The sequence below is a fragment of the Ovis canadensis genome, chromosome 9 (assembly GCF_042477335.2).
Source record: "Ovis canadensis isolate MfBH-ARS-UI-01 breed Bighorn chromosome 9, ARS-UI_OviCan_v2, whole genome shotgun sequence".
NCBI classification, from domain to species: Eukaryota; Metazoa; Chordata; class Mammalia; order Artiodactyla; family Bovidae; genus Ovis; species Ovis canadensis.
In genome coordinates, this window is record NC_091253.1 from 53,795,093 (window position 1) to 53,821,841 (window position 26,749).

Consider the following 26,749-nt stretch of genomic DNA (forward strand, 5'->3'; position numbering starts at 1 on the left):
TATACTTCAATAAAATAAATTTTATAAATATTACATCACCATCATTATTGGTATGAAGAAATAAATCTGTAACAGTGCAATGAAAGCCAATGGGTTTGACATAATACACCTATTTGTGTGTGTGTGTGTGTGTGTGTGTGTGTGTATAGGATAAAATACAAAATATACAGGATATACAGGTAACAATAGGATATTTAGGATAATGAAAATACAACCTCCCTGTAGTCAGGTATCTCTAGTGTCAGACGTTGCTTGTTACCACATCCTTGCAAGCACTTGCAGGTTTCTACAAGGAGATGCAAAAAGCACACAGCTCTCTAGAAATGTCAGCCTTGTCATGTGCTGGCATGAGGCAAGAACGCTCTGGAAGAAGAGCCCTTTTGTTTAAAATAGAAACTTTGAAGGAAGCCAAATTAACACATGACAAATTACTGAATAGCCAGTTCTTCTGGAAAGGGGAGGGGGAAAAAAGGCTCTTCATTTCTGAAATGAAAAGGGGAACTGCCAGTACCAAAAATCACGTTTCCTTTTCAGTATCATCCTCCAGCCACGCTTGGCGCTAACCGAGTAGGCGATTTCACTTCATCACCACTTCACAAAAGACTTCCAAATCCACTGCAGCAGGCACGGCAAAATAAAGATGTTAAATACATCCTGGCTGGGAGGGGACTGAAGCACTAGGCTCCATCAAAGGTTTGCAATAATAGGATTCATAAAAAAAAAAAAAAAAAGACAGATGGGATTAGAAAATGTTGCAGTGAAGACTCTGGAATGAAATGAGATCACAGCACCAGCCTGTCTTTTGTGAACTGCACAATGATCCCCGAGCCAGATCGGATTAGGAGACCTCGCGACTAGGGGTTCAGAGAGAGGCCTCCCATCCCCGGGCACTTTTGGGGAGAGAAGGCTGAAACGATGCATCAGATTTACAGCTGCAGTGATGAAAATATAGAAGTTTTCACCACCGTGATTCCTTCCAAGGGTGAGTAAAATTGCCCTTGACTATTTCCTTAATGTGGCTGTTTCGGTCAGAGGGTAAAAGACAGGCACGTGCTGTTTTACTACGTTTACCCTCAGGTCTCTGAGGTCGGATGGCCTCTGTTGTGATGGTGTTTGTGGGTGTTTCTGAAAAGGGGAGGGGGCATGGACGCACATCGGTCATTGAGAAACAATCCATCAAGGGGGAAAAGAGGGCAGTTAAACACTGAATTCAATACTGGCAAAACCCAATATGCTGAGTAAAACTGACAGTGAACCATTGTGTTAGGTAGGAAACAGGGATGAAAATAAAATTCCCAGGGCAGCTGGAGAGAGACTCTTCTCCAGGGAACAAGAGGGTTCCGAATTGAGAAACAGCTGGCTCTAAAGTATGATTTCTCACTGTGCCGTGAAACAGGAGGAGGGAGCCTGCTAGCAGTGGTCCAATGAAGTGGTCCAAGAATGCCCTGACCCAGGCTGGCCTCTGCACAGACCCCAGGGCCGCGCTCCCAAACTTAACCTGGAACTGGCACTGCCAGAGGGTGTGACTTTGTAAAAGCCCTGCTGCTCCGAGGGGAACGGTGTCCAGTCCCAGGCAGGGTTCTGTGGCCCTAGACACTTCCCTCGCCCCACCTGCACGACTCGGCTCTCTGTTCTGCCGCCCCAGCACTCTCCCTGCAGCCCCTGTCTTGCTGGGAGAGCCCGGGACCCTGGCTTAGCCCCGGGTCTCACTGTCAGACTGAATGAAAAGGGCAGAATGTCTGCTGGTGCAGTGACCCCTCTGTTCAAACAACTCCTTTCTTCTTCCCATATCAGCCATCAACAGGGCCACTGCTGGGGAGCAGGGAGGGACCCAGCCTGGCCACAGAGACAACCAGCAGAACATAAATTCAGCTTTAGACATTTATTGCCAGTTAGTGGGGAAGGAAAAAGAACAAGGGAGTCTGCCCATGTGCTGAAGTTGGGACTGTCTGGAGATTTTGGAAGGTACCTGAAAAGTCAAAGGTGACCCTCTGACCCAGCAGTTCCAGTCCTGTAAATACACATCGATGCTCACAGGGCAAAACTGAAAACAGCCTACATGTTCTAGAAGAGGGGAAGGGGTTAAAGGTGGTGTCACCAGACTCTGGAAGACCCCACAGCAGTCAGCAGGGATGAACTGGGTCTCTGTGTGTGGACACAGGTCCACACCTAACCTCTCTGGGCCTGAGTTTCCAATCTCGTACAAAAGGAAGAACTAGAACTCATCTCCCAAGGTTAATATGGGGGGAAATGGAGATATAAACAAAACATATAAAGCATCTAGAATAGTACCCAGCAGGTAGGAAGCACCATAAAATACATCACTTACAGAGTGATTTCTATTTTTATTTACAGAAATGAATAACTTGAAAGCATAACATTGAAAGGGAAATAAAGCAGGCTAAAGATTGTTAAATTTGGAAATATGAAACAGTACTATATATTGTTTATACACACATATCTAGAGAAAAGCATTAAAAAAAACCACAGGCCAGAAAGACACCAAGTTAGTGAGATTAGTAGCTCTGGAGAGGGAGGAAAGTAGAATTAGAGGTAGGTAAAAAGGAGACCAAACCTGCCCTCTCGTTTGCTATTTCTTTTGCATGAGGAGAAAACAAATTGAAAGCAAATACAAAATTGCTAAAATGCCTATTCTCTATAAATGTTTTCCATTTGAAAAAATTTTAAGGGAGAAAATCCTCAAAGCTGAATGGCCCTTTTAAATAAAAAACTTATACAATTCAGGAGGAAAGTCATACTTCACCTGAAGACAGTCATTCAAAACAGGGCCTTTGAATCCATTTGCTTAGCAGGCTCATCAAGGGACCCACCACCACTTGTGTGCTGTGTGACCTTGGACAGGCACTCAACCTCTCTGGGCCCGAGTTTCCAATCTTATAAAAAAGGAAGAACTAGAACTTATTTCCTGAGGTTATTGGCGGGGTGGGGGGGTGGGGGGGTGGGAATTGAGATATAGAAGACATGTAAAGCATCTAGAACAGTACCTGGCAGGTAGTAAGCACCATTAAATATTGGGTTGGCCAGAAAGTTCATTCAGGGAATTTTTCCATACGATGCTATGGAAAAACCCGAACAAACTTTTTGGCCAAGCCAATGCATCACTTACAATGTAGTTTCTCTCTTTATTCCAGATTTACAGCAATGAATATGCTTAGTCAAAGATAAATACTCAACCCTGAATTTCTTTCTTGCCATTTTTATTCACGGCCACCTCTGGGTATTAAACCAGTCATCAGTATTCATGGCCATGTCACTGCTCAGGAAGCTGTTCTCTGGGAAAGGGATATTTACAGTTTTATATTAGACTGTCAGTGGAAGAAGCCTGCTTCTTCCTACACCTTGTTTTGCCTCCTCTCACCTTCTCCAGAGCCTCAGGCTCTCAGTGGGAGAAGACGGTGCCTGCCAGGTCTTCCTAAGTCACTGCTTATCAGATAGATTCATAACTCTTCGTCCCACTCCCACCTTCCCTGCCTGCAGAAATACAAGTTAGTTTGATTTTCTCTAACAAGGGTTATAGTTCTCCCTGGTGTGTCCTTTCCCAAATGCTCCTGTTTACTATATTCAACATGCAATGAACAAAACATTCACAGAGCAAAATTTCAGAGGCAGAGGCTGTGTTCCACTACCCCAACTGTGTAACCCTAACCCTCAGTATCTACCTATGAAATAGAGTTAATGAAGAGACCCAACCCCACAGAGTTGTTATGAGAAGTGAATAAGAGAAGGAAAGAAGCCGTCCATCACCTACTAAAGGCCAATGTGAGCCATTATCACACCTATGATTGTTTTATATCCCTCTTTCCAACACACACACACACACACTGCTGCTGCTGCTGCTAAATCACTTCAGTCATGTCTGACTCTGTGCAACCCCAGAGACGGCAGCCCACCAGGCTCCCCCGTCCCTGGGATTCTCCAGGCAAGAACACTGGAGTGGGTTGCCATTTCCTTCTCCAATGCATGAAAGTGAAAAGTGAAAGTGAAGTTGCTCAGTCGTGTCCGACTCTTAGCGACCCCATGGACTGCAGCCCACCAGGTTCCTCCGTCCATGGCATTTTCCAGGCAAGAGTATTGGAGCGGGGTGCCATTGCCTTCTCTGCACACACACACTGGGTTCAACCTAAATCTACCCATTTTTTTAGCTGAGCCATCTTAATTTCTCACAAAAATATGGCAACAGCAAGTGTTATGGTGTTTAAGTAGTTAAAAGGCACAATACAGAGACCAAGTCTGTAACTAAGTGTGTATTTTCACTTCCCAGAGAGAAGGGGAGCCCTCTAAGGGAAAGATTTCACAGGCACAATTCACAGTAAACATAAAAGATAAAAATCTGTGGTTTTACCAAGAAGTTATACCAGAACTTATTTCCTGAAGCACACTAGTGGGTTTAATTCTAGGGTGAACGGCCTTCAGAATAATTCTCTTGGGAATAAACAACAGTGGAGCAGAGTTGGCAAGGGGAACTGGCAGGAGGAAATGGAGAAAATTCCAGAAAGAGAACTCCTGATAGATGTACAGTCTCCTTCCACCTGCCCTTACCTTGCAGAGAAAGAGAATCTTAATAACTACCACTGAAGCCTGGGAACTCACTCTGCCAGGCACCAGGCTATGGACTTGATAAAGATTAGTCCATTTAATCCTCACTGCAGCCCTTGGAGGTGCTTCCCAGGTGGCTCGGGGATAAAGAATTCCCCTGCCAATGCAGGAGGTTCAGTCCCTGGGATGGGAAGAACCCCTGGAGGAGGAAATGGCAACCCACTCCAGTATTCTTGCCTGGAGAATTCCATAGACAGAGGAGCCTTAGGACCATAGTCCTGGGGTCTCAAAGAGTTAGACACGACTGACCATGCCAGCACACAGCCCTCAGAGGTGGTTCTGAATTCCACACCCATCTTCCAGATGAGGACAGGGAGTGAGGATGAGTCACTGACCCATGGTCACAGAACTGGCAAGTGGTCAAGTTGGGATTCACACCGAAGTGAAAGGAGTGGAGACCCCTGGCTCAACGAATGTCCTGTTCTCCTGGCTTCAGGGCTGCCCTCACTCTTCAGAAAACACCAACAGAGCTCTCACCTGAGCTCTTACCTGACCTCTGACAAGAAGTCATTTCCATTCCAGGCAGGGTAATGACATGGCAGGATTTCACTTCTAAGTCACTCAACATCAATGTGCAAAAGAGATATCCGGATATTTCCACTTCCAACCAAATACACACCTTTTCCCAACCAAGGAACTTTTTATGGCTAATTGACTCTGAGTTTTTTCATTGTGGTAAAATGTACATTATAAAAATTTATCATTTAACCATTTTTAAGTGTTCAGTTCTGCGGCATTAAGTACATTCACATTGTTGTCCAAAAATCACCAATGTCTCCTGAATTTTTTCATCTTCTCAAACTGACGCTCTGTAGTCATGAAATAATAACCCTCCATTCCATCCTTCCTCCAGTCCAACGTTCATCCATGTTAGAGCAAGTTTCAGAATTTCTTTTTTTTTTTTAAGGCTGAATGATAGTTCATTGTATGTCTGTGCCACATTGAGTTTATCCATTTGTTAATGACTCACCTTTGGGCTATCATGACTAGTACTGCTCTGAACTTTGGTGCATTTGATCAAGGAACATCTAAAATTGCAGTTGCATCCTTCTCTTCTTTCCATCCCCCCTCTCCTGTGCCCTGCGCCACTCCAGGTACAAACCCTCTAAGTATTGCTACTGTAGCTGCATCAGCCTCAGGAAATGAAAGTCGCTCAGTTGTGACCGACTCTTTGCAACCCCATGGACTACACAGTCCGTGGAATTCTCCAGGCCAACCCAGAGATCAAACCCAGGTCTCCCTCACTGGAGGTGGATTCTTCACCAGCTAAGCCACCAAGGAAGCTCTCAGCCTCATAGGTGTTCTCTAAAACAATTCCTTTCTCTCTCTTTGCAGTGACCAGTCCAGCCAGAAGAAGAGTCAAAAGCTCTCAACATCTCTTAACCAAGAATGTAAGAAAACTTCAGTTTTGATCCTTTTTGTTGACTTTCATTTAAAAAGCAATGTCTAGCTTCTTCACATGCCCCACTCCATCCACGCTCTTAACAATCAGAAAGGTTTTCTGTAGCCCAGGTTGCTGCTGTGTTGTCCATTGTCCACTTAATCAAAACAACTGACAAATGTCAACCAGACAACAAAAAGCTCTGAACTGGACTCACTTTTGCATCAGATAGTTTTTGCTTTACATATACATTTTTTTTCTTAAACAAAATCCATGACTGGGTACAGCATCCCTGATCTAGGTGTTCCCATTGTTGGCATTTGTAATATTCCATTTTTTCACTATTATAAATAGCAGTGCAATAAATTTATTTGTACAAAATACTATTGGGGATTAATTCTGTGGTGCATAGGCCTCAAAGTAGAATTAACAAGTAAAAGAAGAGTTTCACCCATCCATCATTGGCATTCCTACTACTGTGTTAAAATGGACAATATAACAGTGATTTTTAAAAGATGCTTTCTGCTTACAGTTTTGTCCCATATTACCAGGAATTCTGAACAACTGCCAGGCTTCCAACAATGCTTTTCCATTTACCTCCAACCTCACCAACATTTGGCTTACATGTTTTGGTATTATTTTTTGCTACTTTAATAAGTACATGCATTACCTTAAAATTGGTTTACATGTCTTTAGAGCCTGTGAATTTCTCATTTTACTTATAGATTTCTTTACAAAAGCTTTCAATACATCTTTGTACTTAAAAAGATTTATTTTCAGGGCTAATTGTTCCCTCTTGGTTATACTGGAGTTTCTATTTCTATCACAATTTTTTTGTAGAACACCATTTTGATTTTCTAAGGATCTCAATTTTTAAAATCCTATTCTCCATTTAAAACAAAAACAAAAACTTTTTAAGTGTCCTGGAAATGAGATTAGGTTTCAGTCATTGTTTTATATACATTTATTACTTTTTAAATTTCTAAAGCAGTATGTTCCCATTACAAAATTTCAAACACTAAAAAGATGTAAAGTATAGTATCAGAAAAATCCTGAGAAGCTGAAGAACACCGTGGTTAGGTATGTAGATTAAAGTCAAACTACCTGGTTCTTATCCACTTCCTAGTTTTAAATCTCAGTTCTATCCATTTCTAGCTTTGTGACCTTGGGCAAACAGCCCACCACTCTGGGACTTGACTTTGTTAACATTAAAATGGGGATAATGGGAGAATATGTCCCAAGAACTATTGGAAGGAACAAATGATTTAATACACATGAAGTCCTCAGGCTTTCCTGGTGACTCAGACAGTAAAAGAATCTGCCTGCAATATAGGGGACTGGGGTTCAATCCCTGGGTTGGGGAGATACCCTGGAGAAGAGAATGGGAACCCTCTCCAGTATTCTTGCTTGGAGAATCCCATGGACAGAGTTACAGTTCAGAGGGTCACAAAGAGTTGGACACGACTGAGTGACTAACACTTTCACTTTCTTTCTTTCAAGTTCTCAGTCCAAATCTGACACATACTGAGCATTCAATAAGCACTAGTATTTTAAAGTGAAAATTTCTCATATAACAATATACAGTTATCATGCTTTATTGCTCAATAATATGTTGTTTTGCAGTTTACTTTTTTCACTAAATAAATTTTAAAATCTTTACATACCAATTAACACATACAGACCTTCCCCATTCTTTTTAGAGGCTGTATGACATTGTATGAATGTGCTATAATTTTTCACTCAATCCTAATCTGAAGTTTTATAGATTATTTAACCAAATCATCAATAAACAGGGTTTCTGCATTTTTCCACTAAAATAGTGCCACAAGAAATATTCTTGAATGTATTTTTATGCTCTTCTGCAAATGTTTTTGAGGGTAAATTCATAGATATGAAAATGCTGGGTCATCAAACCAACACCTTATACTTAAATTTACACAATGCTGTATGTCAATTTTTAAAAAGAAAGAAAATGCTCAAAGGATATAAACACTGAAAAAACTTTATGAAGTGAAGTGAAGTGAAGTCGCTCAGTTGTGTCTGACTCTTTGCGACCCCATAGACTGTAGCCTACCAGGCTCCTCTGTCCATGGGATTTATAGCCATTGCCAAATTCTTAGCAACTGTTCTAAAGTACTTTTACCACAACAGCTAAACCAATACTATATGGCATCAATGTTGTTATTCTTTGACAATCTGATAGGTGAAACTATTTTAATTTGCATTTCTTTAATTATTATCATTTTTCATAGATTTTGATATTTTCCCCTGAGTTAAAAGACATGTCTTTTGCTCACTTTTCTGTTACTTGTATGTCCCTTTTTAAAATGACCTTTGAGAATAGTTTTATATATTAAGAAAGAAAGGGCTTTTGATGGGGGTTTTTGTTGTAAGGCAAGAATTCTTATTTCTCATGATCCCTAAAAAGTTAAGCCCACAATCTAGAAAGAAAAGTGGTCTTTTTTAATAAAATGATTTATTTATGTATTTTTGGTTTCACTGGGTCTTCACTGCTGCACACGGGCTTTCTCTACTTGCAGCGAGCAGAGGCTACTCTCTAGTTGAGGTGCATGTGCTTCTCATTGTAGTGGCTTCTCTTCTTGCAGAGCATGTGCTCTAGGCCCTCAGGCCTCAGTAGTTGTGGTACCCAGGCTTGGTTGCCCCATGGCATGTGGAATCTTCCTGGACCAGGGATCAAACCCATGTCCCCTGCATTGGCAGTTAGATTCTTAACCCCTGGATTACCAGGGAAGTTCAGAGCTCCTGAGTTTCAAGAAGCAGCAGGTGTCCCCAAAAATGGAAAAGGGAGGGGTTGTCTGTAGGTAATTCTGACTTTGAGAACAGATTCAAGTTTGGCATTACAGATGGTCCCCGACGTATGATGTCTTGACTTTCATGACTGCTGTCTTTACTATGGTGCCAAAATGAAATGCATTCGGAAACCATACTTGAAATTTTGAATTTTGATTATTTCCTAGGCTAGCGATACATGGTACAAAATACTTTCTTGTGACACTGGGCAGTGTAGCAAGCCACAGCCTTCCACCAGCCACACAATCACAAGGATAAACAGGATATACTTACAGCCATTCTACATCCAGACAACCATTCTGTTTCTCACTTCCAGTACAGCATTCAACCAATAACATGAGACATTCAATACTTAATTATAAAATAGACTGTGCGAGATGATTTTGCGGAGGTTGATATAAGCATTCTAAGCACATTTAAGGCAGGCTCAGCTGTGATGTCTGGCAGATTAGTTGTATAAAATGCATTTCGACTTATGATATTTTGGGGGTTTTTATCAGGACGTAACTCCATTGTAAATTAAGAAATATCTGGACTCTGGATTCATGACTCAGGGAAGATCCTTTGGGAATTAGGAATGTTTGGTTCTCAACCAAGTTCTTGCCTTGAATTCCTATCCATAAACAATGTTTGTGTCTGAATCACTGCTTATACCAATGTCTACTAGCTTTATAAGGACAGAACTGTGATGATAAAATGGAAACTAAATCATACTTTTTAGGAGGTATATAGGGTCCTAGGGAAGAAATTTCTCAAGGGATTCAGAACCTAAACAAAGAAGACAACTCTCCACGGTAGAGGTGAAGCCACACGGGCATGAGGTATAGGAAGCCCCCAAAACATGGAGCACTGCCTCCTGGAACATCCAGTTGACTTCAGCCAGGCTCTATAACAATGGACTTGAATCTGAGCAAACTCCAGGTGACAATGCAGGACAGGGGAGCCTGGTGTGCTGCAGTCCATGGGGTCACAAAGAGTTGGATATGACTTAGTGACTAAACAATATCAAAACTCCATAGAACCAAGCTCTCAGCTTTCCTGGGAATGGAAATTTCTGAGAAAGACTGCTATGTTTATAGTTTATGACTCTCCCTCTCTAAAATATTATTACTTTGAGAAAAAAATGACTCAAGTATATGAATACATATTAAAAAATTGCTTTTGATTTAAAATCAAATAGAACAGAAGTTAGGATCTTGTCTTCAAATATGCAATCTTCCTACAGGTAAGACAGCTTAATAACACTCTCTGGCCTTTGAGCTCTCCTCTGAATTTCTGATTTCCCTTAACTGCCTGACTCATCCTCTGCTCATAAAACTCACATTCAGCCATACATTCAAATTAGAAAAGACAGGAAAGGTCTTTTGCAATTGCTCTTACATACCAGCATTTACGACTTTTCCCTGAAATTCTTATTTGCATCTAGTCTCACCCCTTGGGCTATACCATACCATGTCAGTTTTCTTCCTTTACAAATATCTCTTTCCTCTCTGACTCATTCTTAGTGCCGCAGTTTCTCCCTCTGTGGACCACTCGTAATTTACATCTTCTTCTATAGTCACACACTCTCCCTTCTCTAGACAGTTTTGGTAGTTTTCTCCCCCGCACCCCCTCTGATTCTTAGGCAATGTTATTGACTCTGATGTTGGGAAAGATTGACGGCCAAAGCAGAGGATGAGATGGTGGGATAGCATCACCGACTCAATGGACATGAGTTTCAGCAAACTCTGGGAGATGATGAAGGACAGGGAAGCCTGGCAAGCTACAGTCCATGGGGTCACAAAAAGTTGGACATGACTTAGCGAATGAACAACAACAACAATTGACATTCTGATTATCCTTGATGCTACAGACAACATAAGAGTAGCTTAAAGGAACAGATTTACACTGAAGCGTGGGTCAGTCAGGCCTCTCGGTTCAGTGGAGCCACTGGCACCAAGATTCACAGCCTCTTCATAATAAGCAGTGGCACCACCGCAGGAAAGATGGGAGAATAAGACTGCAAATGTCACTTTCGCCCCAGATTTCAATCTTGTGGAGAAGGGCGGATCTGATTTTTCTTTCTGGTGATCTGATTTTTTCAAAATGCACCATGCAAACAATTTGCACTTGAAAATTCTTACCTGGATGTCAGCACTCCCTTAGGACTCATGAAACCATGGTCTGAACCTTGAAGACACAGGGCTCCCCTTGGCCTCACCCTCCCTGTGTATAAAATTAGAAAGTTGAGCTAGAGCTTTGTTATTGATTCTATCAGTCCCTAATGATGATGATCCTCCATCATCTAGGTCCCACCTGTCTTTATGACTCCCTACCTGCCCCCAAGGTCTCTGACATGAGCCAATCCAAGGAGCATCAACTTACCAGATTATAGCTGTTACATGAGTTCATTGTCTACTTTCAACAGGCAATTCTCTAACCTAAGAAAGGAAAACCCAACATTAAACACTGGTCTCCTCTTTGCCCCTTCCCCAGTCTCACCCCTGTGCTCAGGTTGCTAAACAGCGTGCTCTCAGATCGGTTTGTTCTAAAACTAGAGGCAGCAAGGAACTTAAATTGGGTCCTTTAGACCAGAGAATAAGCCAGACTGTTGGGAGCCTTCAGAACCAGCTGTCCATTCCCTGGCATAGGCCTAACACACTGTCCCGAGGCCTCTCAGAGCCTCCCAGACTGTGTGGCGTGAGACACAAGCACAAGGCCAGCTGAGAAAGGGAAATCTCCTGAGGTGAGGCCTCTCCTCTTTCCTTTGCTGCGTTGGCATCCTTCAGGGCCAAGAAGATAACCTGCTGAGGGCCAGGGCCCTAGGTTGTGACCTGGGAAGAACCCAGCCTCATCCCCACCCCAGGAAACTTGCATCCAGCGGGGCTCCCTTCCCAATAGCTGAAGCCTCTGCATTCTCTCCCGCCCGCTTCTTCTCCCCCTCTCCCCTCCACAGTGCAGAGAAGGGACTGCAAAGCAGGCCTTTCTTGTTCTTCAAAGGGAACTTTTTTTTTAATTAATTTATTTATTTTGGGCTTTCCCTGGTAGCTCAGCTGGTAAAGAATCCACCTGCAATGCAGAAGACCCTGGTTCAATTCCTGGGTGGGGAAGATCCCCTGGAGAAGGGATAGGCTAGCCACTTCAGTATTCTGGGGCTTCCCTGGTGGCTCAGATGGTAAAGAATCCAATTAAATCATTTTAATTGGAGGATACTTACGCTACAATATTATGATGGTTTTTGCCATACATCAACATGAATCAGCCACGGGAATCCTTTTCTGATAAGGAAATGCTAGGCTGCCCCCTGGACTTCACAGGCTTTCATGTCCTTACTTCCTCCTTCTACAAAATAGGTTGGAAAACACACGTTTTCACTCCTCATTAGAGGAATGCTGAGAGAAGGAAAGTAAAATCTAAAAAACCTGTGATGAGAGGTCGACAGTCAAAGGTCTTAATGCCAGTAACAGGGCTCACATCTCTCCTGTTTGACCTGGAAGTCCACACTAGGGGGGAACCCATTGCTTCTGTAGGGTCTGTGAGTGCTGCCCCAGGCTTGCTGGAAATCCAGCTTGCTAGAAAAGGCTTGCTAGAAATCCAGCAGAAACACCTCCCTTCTAAACATTTAGCAGTTTATAAACATGTCAACTCAACATACTGTACCCCTCAAACATATACAACTATATGTGTCAATTATGCCTCAATAAAGCCAAGGTGGAAAAGAATATTTAAAATTATTAGGGAAAACCCCCACTTCCAGCAGTGCCTAGAGGAGAAAGGGACCTAGTTTTAAATGGTCCTGAATTATCATCAGCTTTCTCCAAAGGCATAAAATAAATGAGTCTAGTTCCCAAAATGGGCCTGAGAAGATTTAATTTCCTAAGCCAGATATGACTAAATGGGGGATAAATTAATTTTCTAAGCAAAGGACTATTTGTGATAAATGGAAGCAAAGAATGATAGCTCCCCTTCCTCACTGGTAAGGAAACGGACAGCATGAGGGAAGAGCCTGCTGTGTTCTTGAAATCTCTGTGAACGACCAGCAGTGACTGTGCCCCAACCAGCAAGGATGATCCAGAGAATGACCCCATCGCATGCAGTCTCAAAGTACCAGACCTGGGGTCTGAACGCCTGTTTGCATGACCCCAAATGGAGATTCATCTTCTTCATCATTAACAATCTGATAGGAGAAAAGACAACTTTGTTTTAATTTACACTTAATTATGGTTGTCCAGCACCTTTCATATTTACTGGCCACTAGTATGTCTATTATCAATTAACAGCTGGTTTCTGGCCCCATTTTTCTACTATTTTTTTCTTTATTGATTGGCAAGAGTTTTATGTACACAGGGATAATTCCCTATCATCTGTAACAAATGCTATACTGGACCATACTCTTGTGTTAGTTTTTTGTATTTTTAACATTCATCTTTGACCTGTCTGATGCTCATTTTGGTATGAGAAGTGTGGTCATGAATCCACTTTCCCTAGTGGCCTGATATTTATTGAAGGTCCAAATTTCCTCCACTAAGATAAAATATCACATTATAATATTTAAAATTCAGTCTTATTTGCTTCAGCTTCGACCACAATTGCTTTTTGCAGACAACAGAGGAGAATTCATCAAAGCCTGGACTGTAAGGGCTGAGATAGGTCCACCTCACTCAGATACACCCCATGCCAGGATCTAACACAAACATGCCCTCTCAGTATGTCTGTGCAAGGAAGAAGCAAGTGAGCAAGAGAAAGAGTGAATCCAAACTTCAGAAAGGCTGCTGTGTAATGCTGGAGGTTCTAACCTGCTTCACGGGACTGAATGAGCCCACTGTCGTTTGCAGCTATATATAAAAAATAGGCAAGATAAGACCCAAAAGCTGTCAAGATTCCCTTTGTCACCTCACCCCCAAATTAAGATAAAATATAGCACTATTTGTCTCAAAGTTTTACATTTAAATTATCTCAATAATTTAAATATTTTTATTTTAATTTTAAAGGCCCATCTTGGTGAACCCTGATAAAAGTGGTATTCTTCTTACTTTTCCCCAAACAACTATTCAGCAGGTGATCATTAGTGAAAACACTTCAACATGTAGCGCTCTATTCTAGCTTGCCAGAATTTCCACTTATCAGCCACAAGTCACTGAAATTCATGTCACAGCTCCACCAGACACAGGCATTCTGCAAAGTGGAGGAAGGGTGAGTATCCAGGAACCATGCTGGCTCCACTTGCCAACAGCTTCTTTCTTTTTACAACCAGGGTGTCAGGTGGGGCCCAAGTCCTCTCCCTAGGCCTCTCTGATGGAGCATCCAAAAAGCCACAGTCTACATGAACAAGGGCTCCCAGTGAGATGCAAAGGCTGCAAGACCCCAATTTCCAGAGCCATCCCCATTTCAAATTGTTGTTTCTGTGGTTCAGTCCCTCAGTCGCGTTCGACCCTTTGCAACCCTGTGGACTGCAGCATGCCAGGCTGCCCTGTCCTTCTCTGTCTCCTGGAATTTGCTCAGACTCATGTCCACTGAGTGGGTGATGCCATCCAACCATCTCATCCTCTGTCGCCCCCTTCTCATCCTGCCCTCAATCTTTCCCGAGTCTTTTCCAATGAGTCAGCTCTTTCCATCAGGTGGCCAAAATATTCCTGTCCTGTTGTTAAACCATATTTGGCTCTGAGGCAGGGAGCCAGCCTCTACTGGGGGCCTGATGGCCCAGGCTTCTGACCCTTTGAAGGGACAGCTGGTGGGGAACCCTCAGAAACTCATCTTCCTGCTTCGTGGTACCCCTCGACTTGCTGGAGTTCAATACAACGGCTCACTGTCTCCGGCCAGTCTCCCCCAGGTTTTGTCACTGCTCCCCACAACAGCTCCAGCAGTTCCGTGTTGGCACAAGGTCCCAGGCCTGGTGACTCAGGTCCTTCCTCCTCCCCTCAGGTGGTGATCGAGTCGGACCTCTACGCGCCTCGGCCCCTGGAGCTGTTGCCGCACCGCACCGACCGCCGAGACGGTGAGGGCCGCAGGTCGGGCCGTTTCCAGAACCCGCGGCTGCAGGGTCCCCATCCCGCCAAGACTCCCGCCAGGCCTGGTAGGTGCATCCCGGCTCTGCGGGCCGTGGGACCTCCCTGAGGGGCAGTGACCCACTTAGAGCGGCCGCCACGGTGTCTGCGTCCTGGCTTGGCTTTGCTCCCACCAAGGCGCGGTCCTCCATCAGGCCAGGTGAGCGGTGCACCTGTGGCTGGGGTAAGGCCGCCGCCTTCCGCAGTGCATGCTGGTCCCGCTCTGAATGCACCTGCTCTCGGCCCCACCCACCGCCGCACCACAAAACACCTTCTGCTTTAAACTACTGGCTTCTGGGTCTGCCTGATGCGCAAAGACGCTCTCCTCTACTACCTAGCTCCAGAGGCAGTCCTGTGGGATTCAGGAGGAGATAAAAATCACTCTATTCTGGGGGAGAGGAAACCGGTGTAGACACGACTCATGAGGTAAAAGAAACTTACTTCATACAGCATTATGCTGTATGTGTGTGTGTGTGAAATTATACAGACTCATCAACTGCCATCTTAAAATCCCACTATTTTAAATTTGAATGGCTTAAACTATTTCAACAATTTATAAAAAGAATTTAGAGACAAATTTGTTTTGAAAGTTGGAAAGAGTCTTACCTTCCACACTATTTTTAAAAATGGTCCCCACTCCAGCAGTCAAATAGGAATCTGTGTCTAGCTTGCTGAAGTCTTGATTGTGTTTTGCCTTTAATTCCTGGTTTAGTTTATTTCTGTTATGCCCACAGCCTATAGTTATTCATATTTCTAACTCCATAAATACTCAAAAAGTCTTGGCCATCCTTTTCAAAGCTTTGGAGTGTCAACTATTTTGTATTTTACAAGAACTGAAATTAGACTCCACTGAGTATGGCTTTTCATCCAACCATCTTCCCTCTTTCCTCCTTCATAGATCTTAGATCTTTAGATCTAAGAAACTTTAGATCTCTAAAGTTTCTTTGGTCACAAACACTGATCCTGTTTTTACGAGCCTAAGTATGAGAACCCATAAATCAAGCTATATTCTCTAGTTAAGTGATTACATATATATCTTTTTTACAGAAAATGAAAGCATGAGGGAAACCACAATCTGCCTTGCAAATTAAGAGGAGATAATTTTTTTTCTCTGTCTATATATAAGTGGGTGGGTGGATGGGTACCTGTTTATAGAAAAAAAGAATACCTTCTCCATAAAATCATAAAATGAATTTACAGCCATGTTGTTCAAACTTTAATGTATCAGAGAATCACCTGGGAATCTTGTTTTTATACAGAGCCTAATTCAGGACTGAGTAGGGCCCCAGATTTTGTTTCTAATAAGCTTCCAGATGATGCTGCCAATGTTGACCCAAGACAACATATTGATGACCAAGGATTTAGAGATAATCTGATGGGTGGTTCTCAAAGGGGTGTCCCAGGAACAGCAGAATCACCTGAGAACTTGCTTGAAATGCAAATTTGGGGTCCCACCCAAGACCTGTTTAGTCAAATTCTGGGGTGGGTTCAGCCATCTGTCTTAACATGCCTGCTCCCCAGTGATTCTATTGGACCCTGAAGGTGGAGGCCCACATATTTCTGCAAGTGCCCCCTGTGGATCTACAGAAGAGGAAATGGAAACTAGCTGACCTTCCGCAGGTCACACTGCTCATTAGCAACAGAACTGAGATTAAATCTCAGGTCTCCTGGTTTCCCAGCTAATTGCCTCTTCCCCTCCAGACAATAATGTCTTCCAACTGTCTAGTTTCAGGGGCTCCTTTTCTCCCTAAGCAGCCTGTGGAAGCCTGGACTGGAGGAGAGAACACTAAGTTATGATATGAGGAGACTCTGCCCGACATGTGACAGTCAGCTCATGCAGGGAATGTGCGAGTCAGGTTAAAAAAAAAAGACTGAGCTGGGCATGGATTCAACTCCCTCAGCTCCCACAATCTGACAGATTCCAGGGGAGGGTGAGAGGGAGGGAGGGTGTCTGAGTCAAAGCCAGGCCCCAGTGCTCTCCCTCGGAAAGGCTGGGCACCGGCCTCAGGCACAAGTCTGCCATCCTTCTGTAAGAAGGACATGTGTTTTGGGGATCTGACATCTGGAGACCCGGTTCTCTCCTGAGCTACAGGAGAAGGCTCCTGGGTTTGCAGCCTTCTCAGGTAGCAGAAATATGCCCTGAGGAAGCTTAGACATAGCAGGACTCTGAAGGCAGAGGCCCAGCTGAGAAACCGTCTCAGCCTGCAGCCTTGAGCAGGTGAACCTTAGGTGCCCAGGAAAGGGGACACCCCACCTCCTGGGCTGGTGGAACCTCTCCACCAAGGTGGCCTCGGACATCTCACAATCAACTTGTTCAAACGTGATTGCCTTCCACCTTTAAACCTCTCTTCCTTTCTCAGCTGGGATCGCTATCCATCTTCCCAGCAAATCGCTGGGGTATTGACCCCAACCTCCCATCTTGTCCTCCCCCACCCCTACTCCACCTTACCAACCACTGACAATGTCAGCTCCTACATAGGTCTCGTCTCTTCTAGGTACCAACCTCAGGCTACCTGGGTGAGACTTCCTTCATCCCTGGTGTGTAGCAGCCAACATTGGTCCTCAGCTACCAGGCCCTCTCCCTCCACAAGGCTGCTGGAGGGTCCTTCTACAGCAGAATCTGTTATCCCTCTGCATTAAACACTGTGTCCTCTCATCCCCAGCCACCCTCCAGGCCACACCCAAGGCCCTGCAGGACCCAGTTCTCTGCTCCCTCTCCAGGGCCACCTCCTGTGACACTCCTGTCCCCGCCAATCCATACACAGAACAACCCTGAGCTGTGACCACTCATTATATTCTGTTATATCCTGGACTTTCCCTGACACTGTTCTGTGGATTGCCCTCCCTGAGTCTCTCTGCCTGAAAAACTCCTCCCACAATGGGTTAGGGGTTCCCTTGGTCAAGTTTCCCTAGCCCTGCAAGACAACCAAAGAGGTCAGCTTGCCATTCCCTAAGTCATCCTTACCCAGCTTCATCATAATTGCTGTGCATCTTTAAAGACTGCATTTCCTCACCTATTATTATGTCTGCCTGTAAGGACTTCCCCAATAGCTTAGTGTTAAAGAATCCACCTGCAATGCAGGAGAGGCAGGAGATGAGGGTTCAATCCCTGGGTCAGGAAGATTCCCCTGGAGGAGGAAATGGCAACCCACTCCAGTATTCTTGCCTGGAGAATCTCATGGACAGAGGAGGCTGGCAAGCTACAGTCTAACAGTCCATGGAGTCACAAAGAGTTAGACATGACTGAGCATAGCACATTGGAGGAGGAGTGAGGATTGTAGTGAGGATTAAATGAGATGATGTTCATGTGTCCTACACTCAGCACAGCACCTGACTCAGTAAATACTGAAAAATACACGCTACTGTCATCACTTATGCCAGAGCATGACACATCGTGGTCTGATCTTGGTAGCCTATGACTACATTTCATTGGCATTGAGATGTTTTCCTTGGGGTCATGGGCGTGTTCTCTATGCTATAGTCTGATAGGATGGGGCTCTGCCAGGAACATCTGCCCCAGGAGGGACTCCATCAAAGGCCAGCTTCCCTCGCGCCCATCACTAGCTACTCAGCTCAACACCTGGATTCCCAGAAGCACGGGCCTCAGAAATGAAGGCACAGAAAGAAGGCTCCCACTTATACATCTCAGGCCAGTGTCTCAGGACACTGATAACCTCCAAACCTCCCACGTTATGAGGAAGGCTCATTTTCACAGAGGTGCATTCAAGAGCGCAGGTTAAATGTTTCATCCCAGCTGTAAAGAGTTAACTCCTGATAATGTCATGTGATATGACTCCTTAGGAAGGAAGGAGGAGCTAAAGGCACTGGGGTCCTCTGGGGACCTACTACAGGCAGACCCTGTACTGAACACCTTCACACATGTGATCTTGTTAAATCTTAGTTCTAGCCCCCTGAAGAGTGCCAGTAAATACTTTTGAATATTTACTGTGTCGGGCGATGTGCTGAGTGTAAGACACATAAACATTGTCTCATTTAATGCAGATGACCCGCTCGACAGTCGCCCCAATCCTGACCCTAGTTTGCCGCTCAGTAAAAAGGCCCTTAGAAATTCCTACATTTGTGATTTGATTCGCTAACAATATAATTCATGCAGAACCAGAAGAGCACCACCGAGTAACATCCCCTCTGTTCAACTTTGCAGTGGGGACATCAGAACCCAAATCAGCAAATCTGTGTGGGAATCGAACATATGGCAAAGCTGTGGTAAGTAATCTAGCCTGGTTAGCTGTATCTTCCAGGCTTTAAACATCTCGCCCTATCTGTGCCATGAAGGGAGAACAAGTGTCCTTTGTTCCAGGCCTGGGGATCATTAGAAAATTGCAGCTGAGGGTTCTTTGTTCCTAAAGCCTGTCAACTAGCGGTACACCACTGGCTGCTGCCCTCTTTCTTGCCAGATATTCAGCTCTTAGGCAAACAGAAGGTATTACCTAGCAGACATCTCACACAGGGCGGGGGAGGCAGTTTCTGTGGTATGTCCCCGCTGGGTGGAGGTGCCTGGCCAATTGCCAGAGGCAGCTATAGGGGTAAAGAGATGCAAAGGTCTCGAGTTCAGTGAAAGCACAAAACACCATCATCTCAGAGGGAACCCTCAACCGCCTCCCCCGGGAGCACTGAGGCAAGTGTCATCCACTGGGTTGCCTGAGATGACTCCAATTGACCAAGGTTTTATATTTTCCCCTGGCTCTGTCATGGTATGCAGGCTGCCCAGGAGAGGGTGACCTTGGGCGAGGTGGCTCGTGGCGGCCAAGGACACCTGAAGAAGCCAAAAGCCACCTGCGGCGCACCCACCCCTAGTTGGATGGTTTGTCCTTTCCTGAAGGGGGATCACATAGTGCGTGTCTGGGTCTAGCTCAGTGTCACCCCGTGAAAACACATCTCCCTCATCATCTTCCGGGCAGGAACGTGGGTACCCTCAGGGTCAGCAGAGAAAGGGTGAAGTGGTGGCTGAAGGAGAGGTCAGCTTGGGCGTTCTGGACTCTGTGGGCATCAGATCTCAAGACTCATGCATCATGAGAACTAGAACAGACTGGAGAGAATGTCTCAGCCATCTGCTCGTCTTTATGGAACAGACTGGGCAGAGATGTGAGTGCTTTGCTCCTGGTATGGACAGGAAATCTAATTCAATTATTTCATTTGGGTCATCCATGTATTAGGAAAATCGCCCAAAGGGCAGCGATGGGACAATCAAGAGCTCCCTGCCTCAACCCGGTACCCAGGGGCAACCCAGGGTGGTTTGGCTGTTGCCACAAAGTGAAGGTTGTCAGGCTTGACAGCTTGAACCACTGCCCTCAGCGAGCCCTGGCTAAGGGGAAGAGGGCAGTCCATCACGTTGGATTATCTTGCCCCCACCCTTGGAGAGGTAGCTGCAGTCGGGAAGTCAGAGAGAGAGGGGATGGGACACGGTGGTGATGGAGATGTAACCACAACAGAGGGGCAGCAAGAGGGCAAAGCGGCAGCATGACTGACCCTTTCCTCTGGGCCTGAGACTTTGGGGCTAGGGTCCTGCAGCTCTTCAGAGGCCCATTATCCCAGGGTGGGGAGAGCATTCAGAGCCCACACAGTCAAATCTGATTGGACTCTAATATGCGCTGGAGGAAACAGGATGGAGGACAGAGAGGAAAGAAGTGATTTTCTGGCCACTGGCACAACCAGAGGGACAGCTCCCAAGAGGCCACAAGGTGGCACAGTGGCTCTGCCCACAACCCTGGGCCAGGCCGGAGAGCAGGGGAAGGTGGATCCTGGTGTCCTTGACCTGGAATTTTCCAGCAATTCCAGGAATGTAGTGACCTTAAGCCTTCCCTGGGGCTTGGGGTGGAGGAGCAAAGGGGAGATCCACTGACTGAACAAACTCTGGACCTGGCCCTGCTCAGGCCCCCAGTTCCTTCTCAACTCAGTACATGTTTCTTGAGCACTCACCACCTCCTTTAAGAGGAGAGCCAGCAAAGGGTTAAGTCCCAGACCCTGATCCAGGCCAATCCATTCCTGGGGAGACTGCACAAGCAGAGGAAACAGAAGCATAAAGACACGGAATTGGTGGGTTGCCAAAACATGACACACAGGGATTCAGTGCTGTGAGGACAAGCGACGCAGATAAGTCAACTTGGGCACCACCCTAAGGGAAGACTTCTTGGAGGAAGTGGCCTTGAAGGGCAGGCAGAGATGAGGCTCAATCCAGAGAGTGAAGGAAAGGTTGGGTGAGGATGCAGATTTGTGGGTGAGCATTAGAAAAGGCAGGACCAGCCCCTCTGGGACATGTAGGGGGAACAGAAGCAGATAAGGGGGAGTCCTGTTTTGAGGAGCCTTAAAGAGCAGCAGATAAAAAAATCTGCCTGCAATACAGGAGACTCAGGTTCCATCCCTCAGTCAGGAAGATCCCCTGCAGAAGGAAATGGCAACCCACTCCAGTATTTTTGCTTGAAAAATCCCATGTACAGAGGAGCCTGGCAGGTTGCAGTCCATGGGATGACAAGAGAGTCAGACATGAAAGAGCTACTAAGCACACATGCATGAAGCAGGGGACAGAGCTGACTCAGTCCACCCTCAGTGGGGAGACCCTGCGAATCTGGGAGAGGCCTGGGGTGTGGGGCAGGTCTGGTGGGAAACAAGGAGATCCTGTCCTGGGTGACTGGCCCTGAGGCTCAGTGGAGGAGAATGTCACTGCTCTTGGCCACATTTCCAAGTGAGAACCTGCAGGATTTGACAACAAAGTGGACACAGATCATGGGGGAATTAGGGGGACAGAGGCCTCAGGCTGGAATAAGTTGCTCACTTTCACGTTTCTCTAGGTGAGTGGTTACCAAAGTGGGGTCTGGGGACCAGCAGCAGTTGAGAACTTGTTAGAAAGGCAGCTTCTCAGGCCAACATCAGACCTACTGAGTCAGAAGCGAGGGTGGGTCCAGTGCTGCCTTGAATGCCCCCCTAGGGAAGCCTAGGGCCCACGGCGGAGTGAGGTCCATTGCCCTAGGTTGATGCCAGTTCAGCAGCTTAGCCAATCAATGCCCTTGCCAATGGCTCCAGCCAGTGCGGGAACTGGGGACAGGGCAACAACCTCACTCTCCCTTCTCACAACCCAGATGCCTCCAGTGGCCCGGATCTCCGTGAAAGCCCCCACGGTCCTGGAGGCGGCAGCCCCGGGCTCGGAGAATGTAACTGTGCTGACCAGAGGGTAAGTGCTGTGCCTCCAGCAAGCTCCCAGGGGTTCCCCACCTGCTCCCATCCTGTGCAGAAGAGTAACAGGTGGCCTGGCTGACCGATCCCGGAGAGATGCTATAACAAAATCACTGCCAGCCATAAACGACCTTCTAATGAGGGCTATAATCCCGGGTCTCTGTAGCACTTCGTTGACTATTTCACTAGGATTAAGCTCAAGTGTTTTTGATGGTTTCTACTTTATTACCGCCACTCTTTAGACCTGGAGAAGTGTCATTTGGGAGGAATTTTGGTCAATTAAGTAAATTAATCACAGGGCATGGAGAAGGAACTGGCAACCCATGCCAGTATTTTTGCCTGGAGAATCCCATGGACAGAGAATCCTGGTGGGCCACAGTCCATGGGGTCTCAAAGAGTCCAACACAACTGAGCGACTAACACACGCACACACACACACACACACATACACAATCACAGGCCATACGCAGAGGCTCCTGAAATGCCTCACACATTAGGTTCAGGGCCCCTGCCCAGGTAAGTACATAAGATACAAAGGTTTCAAACCAAATTTATGACCTGCATGTTACTATTAAGGTTTCCCTGGTGACTGAGTGGTAAAGAATCTGCCGGCCAATGCAGGAGACAAGGATTCGATATCTGAATTAGAAAGATCCCCTGGAGAAGGAAGTGGCAACCTACTCCAGTATTCTTGCCTGGGCAGGCCCATGGACAGAGGAGCCTGGCGGGCTGTAGTCCATGGGGCCGCGAGAGTGAACAAGATTGAGTGACAAAACTACAACAACAACATTACTATCAACTCTGCTCATGAACCAGCAGCTAGAATAGCCGGAGCAATACCCACACCCCCAAGGACCGCCCCACTGCCTTCAACGGAACACTAAGAAGATAGCCACACCCCCACTACAATCCTCCAGACTTGGAGGGAGCAGGAAAGTGGCTTCAGGGATGACAAAGAGTGTGGGCTCTTGACTCAGTTCTGCCTGTGTGGCTGGCACTGCTGCTGACTTGCTGTGACTTCAGACAAGTTATTCAGACCTCTGTGTCCTCATTTCTTTAAAAACAAAACCAAAAAATGGGGATGATTATAACCTCTCGAGGGGTTATTGTGAGAACTGGATGAGATAACGTGTGGAGACCTTGCACCAATGATTGCATCATTTTTCAGGAATGCGAATGGGAACGACACATGCCTGGGGACATGTGACATGCTCATAGATGAGGGACCATGGGCTATCATATCAGCCCAAGGGGTGCACACCTTAAAAGCTGAGGGAGTTAAAGGAGGACCAGGCCAGTGTGAAGCCCTTTTAGATGAAAGAATGCAGTCTAGAACAAACAATAAAAGCCAATTAATCGACATATTGAGAGGTGATGAGAGAAATGTATGATTTCTTTCTCTTTTTTTGCCACACCTCAAGGCATGTGGGAGTTTGGTTCCCCAACCAGGGATAGAACCCACAGCCGCTGCATTGGAAGCACAGGGTCTTAGCCACTGGACCACCAGAGAAGTCCCCAAAGTATAGTTTCAATTGCATTAAGTTCTGGTAGCAAGTTGTTCTGAGCAGGTAAGGCTGCTGCTGACGGATGCAGCAAACAGCAAACATGAACCCCCTCAAGAAATGAGCCATTTGCCTCTACTGCAAAGCATTCTTCTAAATAGCCCCTTTGTCCCTGAGTGTAGATATTCTCATGTCATTTTTTCCCTGGACCCTGGCTATAGAAAAGAAAACAAAGGCCGCTTCTTTCACTAAAGGAGAGCAAGTGAGGAGGAAAATGAATGTTTATTGAGGTCAACAATGTGCCGGATGCTTTATATAGTCTTATTTCCCTCCTTACAAAACCCCCAAGAGTTAGATAAAATTATCTCCATTCTACACGTGAGGAAACTGAGGGTGGCCGAGGTCAAGTCACTGAGGTCATAGAATAAGTGGTAGCCAGATTCAGCCCCAGGGCTGATTCACTTTCAAGAGCTGACGCTTGGTGACGTCTGACCTTTCCAGCAAAATCGTTCAGGTTGAGGGGTGGGGCAGGGGTGGGAGAGTAGAGTTTGGAACAAGAGCAGAACTTAAGATCCATGCGCCGGTGGACCCAGGTCCACCTCCTTCCCTTCTGCATGCAAGGACCCCCTGGGGTAGGGTGAGGGGTGTCATTTCTGCGTGAGGCCCACAGTGACCTTCCACATGGTCACAGGTCATAAGGGCCCAGGAGGATCAGGGGCTCCAGCTACGCTTGTCGGGGGGCAACAGTTAACAGGCTCAGCAGAATGACCACTCTCCCTGCCCACCTCGGCTTTTCTGTAGATCCAGACACCTCAAGAAGATGACTGAAGAATTTCCAACCCTCCCCCAGGGAGCAGAAGCCTCCCTCCCGCTAACAGGAAATGCTCCCTGCGGCATGCCCAGCATCCTCCGGAAAATGTGGACCAGGCACAAGAAGAAGTCTGAGTATGTGGGAGCTACCAACAGCGCCTTCGAGGCTGACTAAAGATGACACCCACCCCTGCACTGGCCCCAGTTCACTGCACAAGGGGAGGAAACTTCCGGATCGGAACTGAGCCACATACTCACCTCTGCTAGTAGCTGGCCCACGTGCCATCACCCTCCAATACTAACTCATCATCCCGGCTGAGGACATGGGACAGAAACCTCCCTCGAAGGCAAAAGGAAACTGTTCCCTTCTTCGAATCGATAAAGCCGTTGGTGTCAAAGTGACTTTGGGAGGTCATCAAGTTTATATCCCTATGTTTAAGTAAAATGGCACCAAAATCAAACCCACTTTCCCAACCCATTTTAAAGACCTCCAAGGAATCAAGCAGACAATTCCTCAGTCTTTCTTGGGAGTTGTTCTAATTTCTGGTATAAATGGAAGAGTTTGATATTTGAGGCACTTGTAAACACACTGGTTCTCACTGTTCCTGTTACTGTATTTATTTCATCTTGATGAGGTATGATTTTTAGTGACAAAGCACTTTATGTATTTACTTAGTAGTTCTAATATCTAATATCTTGAGGGTATCGTCAAGATCAGTTTTGATGATCATTTGGCATGATTGCATGAATTCTCTATTCTTTTACATGTGATTTTTCTATAGAAAAACATGATTTAAAATTTGAATGCTAATCTTTTCTGAAATGGCACAGTCTAGTGGAATTAATAACACCTTGCTTGGGTATGATTATTTTAGCTTTTTAAAGTGTTCTCCCATCCATCACCTCTTACATTCACAAAATTCCTGTTAAAGAAAGCACAAGTATTCCCAGTCTACAGATGAGAAAGCTGGGGCCTTAAGAGGGTATGGAACTAGATACCAGATACTAAATACAGGTCCTCATCCTCTGTACTAGACTGCTTGCTTTGCTTATTTTAGCAGCTGATTTAAGAATATGTCTCTGGGGGCAGTCTTTGAAAGAAGCAATTTGACAAAGTTAGAACCAGTACATGATATAAATGAAATGCATCATTATGTGTAACACTGAACAAGAAGAGATTCTTGTTTTTGTAGGTTGAAAATAATTATCAATTTCATAGGTTCAATCTAATATATAATATGCTTTCCTTCTTTTAATGGAAATATCATCAGTTCTATTATCAATGTCAATAGCCTTAAAACAATAACATGATTATGACAGCTACCATTTATTATATGCCTACTGTGTGCTAGGTGCGATTCTGAGCACTTCACATACATTATCGCAATCTTCCTATCAACTCTGAGTAGGTGGCCTTCCCCATTTAGTAGACACAGCTTTAAAGCAGTTAAATGACTAGTCTGAAGGCACCCAACCCATAGCTGGCATCACGGGTTCAATGCCTATGCTGTATCTACTCCTTTCTATAGAATATTCAGAACATAGAGAAGATCCAAGACTAGTAAATAAACTTCATCTCAAATGCTAATGACTGGCACAGGCTGCGTGGAGTGCTGTGTGGGGCTGGAATCTGAGATGAAGGAATGTAGTGATCAATTGGTAATGTCTGCCTGTGGAGCTGATTAATGGGACGTGTCTTGTATATTTGTCATCTGTGGCCTCAAGTCTGCTTCCAGAAGGTTTGTTTTCTAATTCAGAAGCTTAAACTAACCCAACTCATTTAACAAAACTAGCGACTCCATGGTGAAATTTAGTCTGAGACCAGGTTGGAAATTGCCATTTCTTAACACAAAGGAAACTTTTGCCAACATCACTGGTCTCAGACACAACAGTTATTCACATGCAGCTGTTTCATGGGCACGTGTTGCTTTTTGCTCTGGGAATTACCTGCTTCCATATCTCCAGGTGAAATGTAAGACAACATGGCGAAAGAGGCCTGGGCTTTCACTTTGCTGACCTCTGCTCTTCAACTGTTGTTTTAGACTGAACACCCAGTCCTCCCAACAGAACATAACCTGGAGATGTGGACATCAAGGGCTCTTTCAGTAAGGGCCACAGTGGACTGTGTACTATTCTTACAGTGAACAGATGAAGGGGCCCGGAACAAAGATAGGGAGGGAACAGGTGATTCACACTGGACCTGTCAGACTATCCTACAACTATTTAACTTATTTACTTTACAACTGATGTCCTCTATTTATATGTGGCAGCTGGAGATGTATGTAGGATGGAGCTTATTTATTTTTCATTTTAAAATTTCATGAAGTGTTTGCCTTGTGTAGAACATTTTCATTGGCCAATTCAAATAAAAATAAAGTGTGCTTTGTTTGTGACATTAATAAATGCCCACAAAAGTA

The 26,749-nt window shown here is 45.3% G+C and overlaps 1 protein-coding gene across 1 annotated transcript; it reads left to right on the forward strand.

Annotated features, from left to right (window-relative positions):
- The first annotated feature begins 306 nt into the window (after window positions 1-306).
- VXN (vexin) lies at window positions 307-26,749 on the forward strand. The gene is made up of 6 exons (XM_069600137.1): window positions 307-982; window positions 5,953-6,008; window positions 14,711-14,861; window positions 18,995-19,056; window positions 21,927-22,018; window positions 24,324-26,749. The coding sequence occupies exons 1-6, from the start codon at window positions 916-918 to the stop codon at window positions 24,505-24,507; spliced, it is 612 nt and encodes a 203-aa protein (XP_069456238.1). The 5' UTR covers window positions 307-915; the 3' UTR covers window positions 24,508-26,749.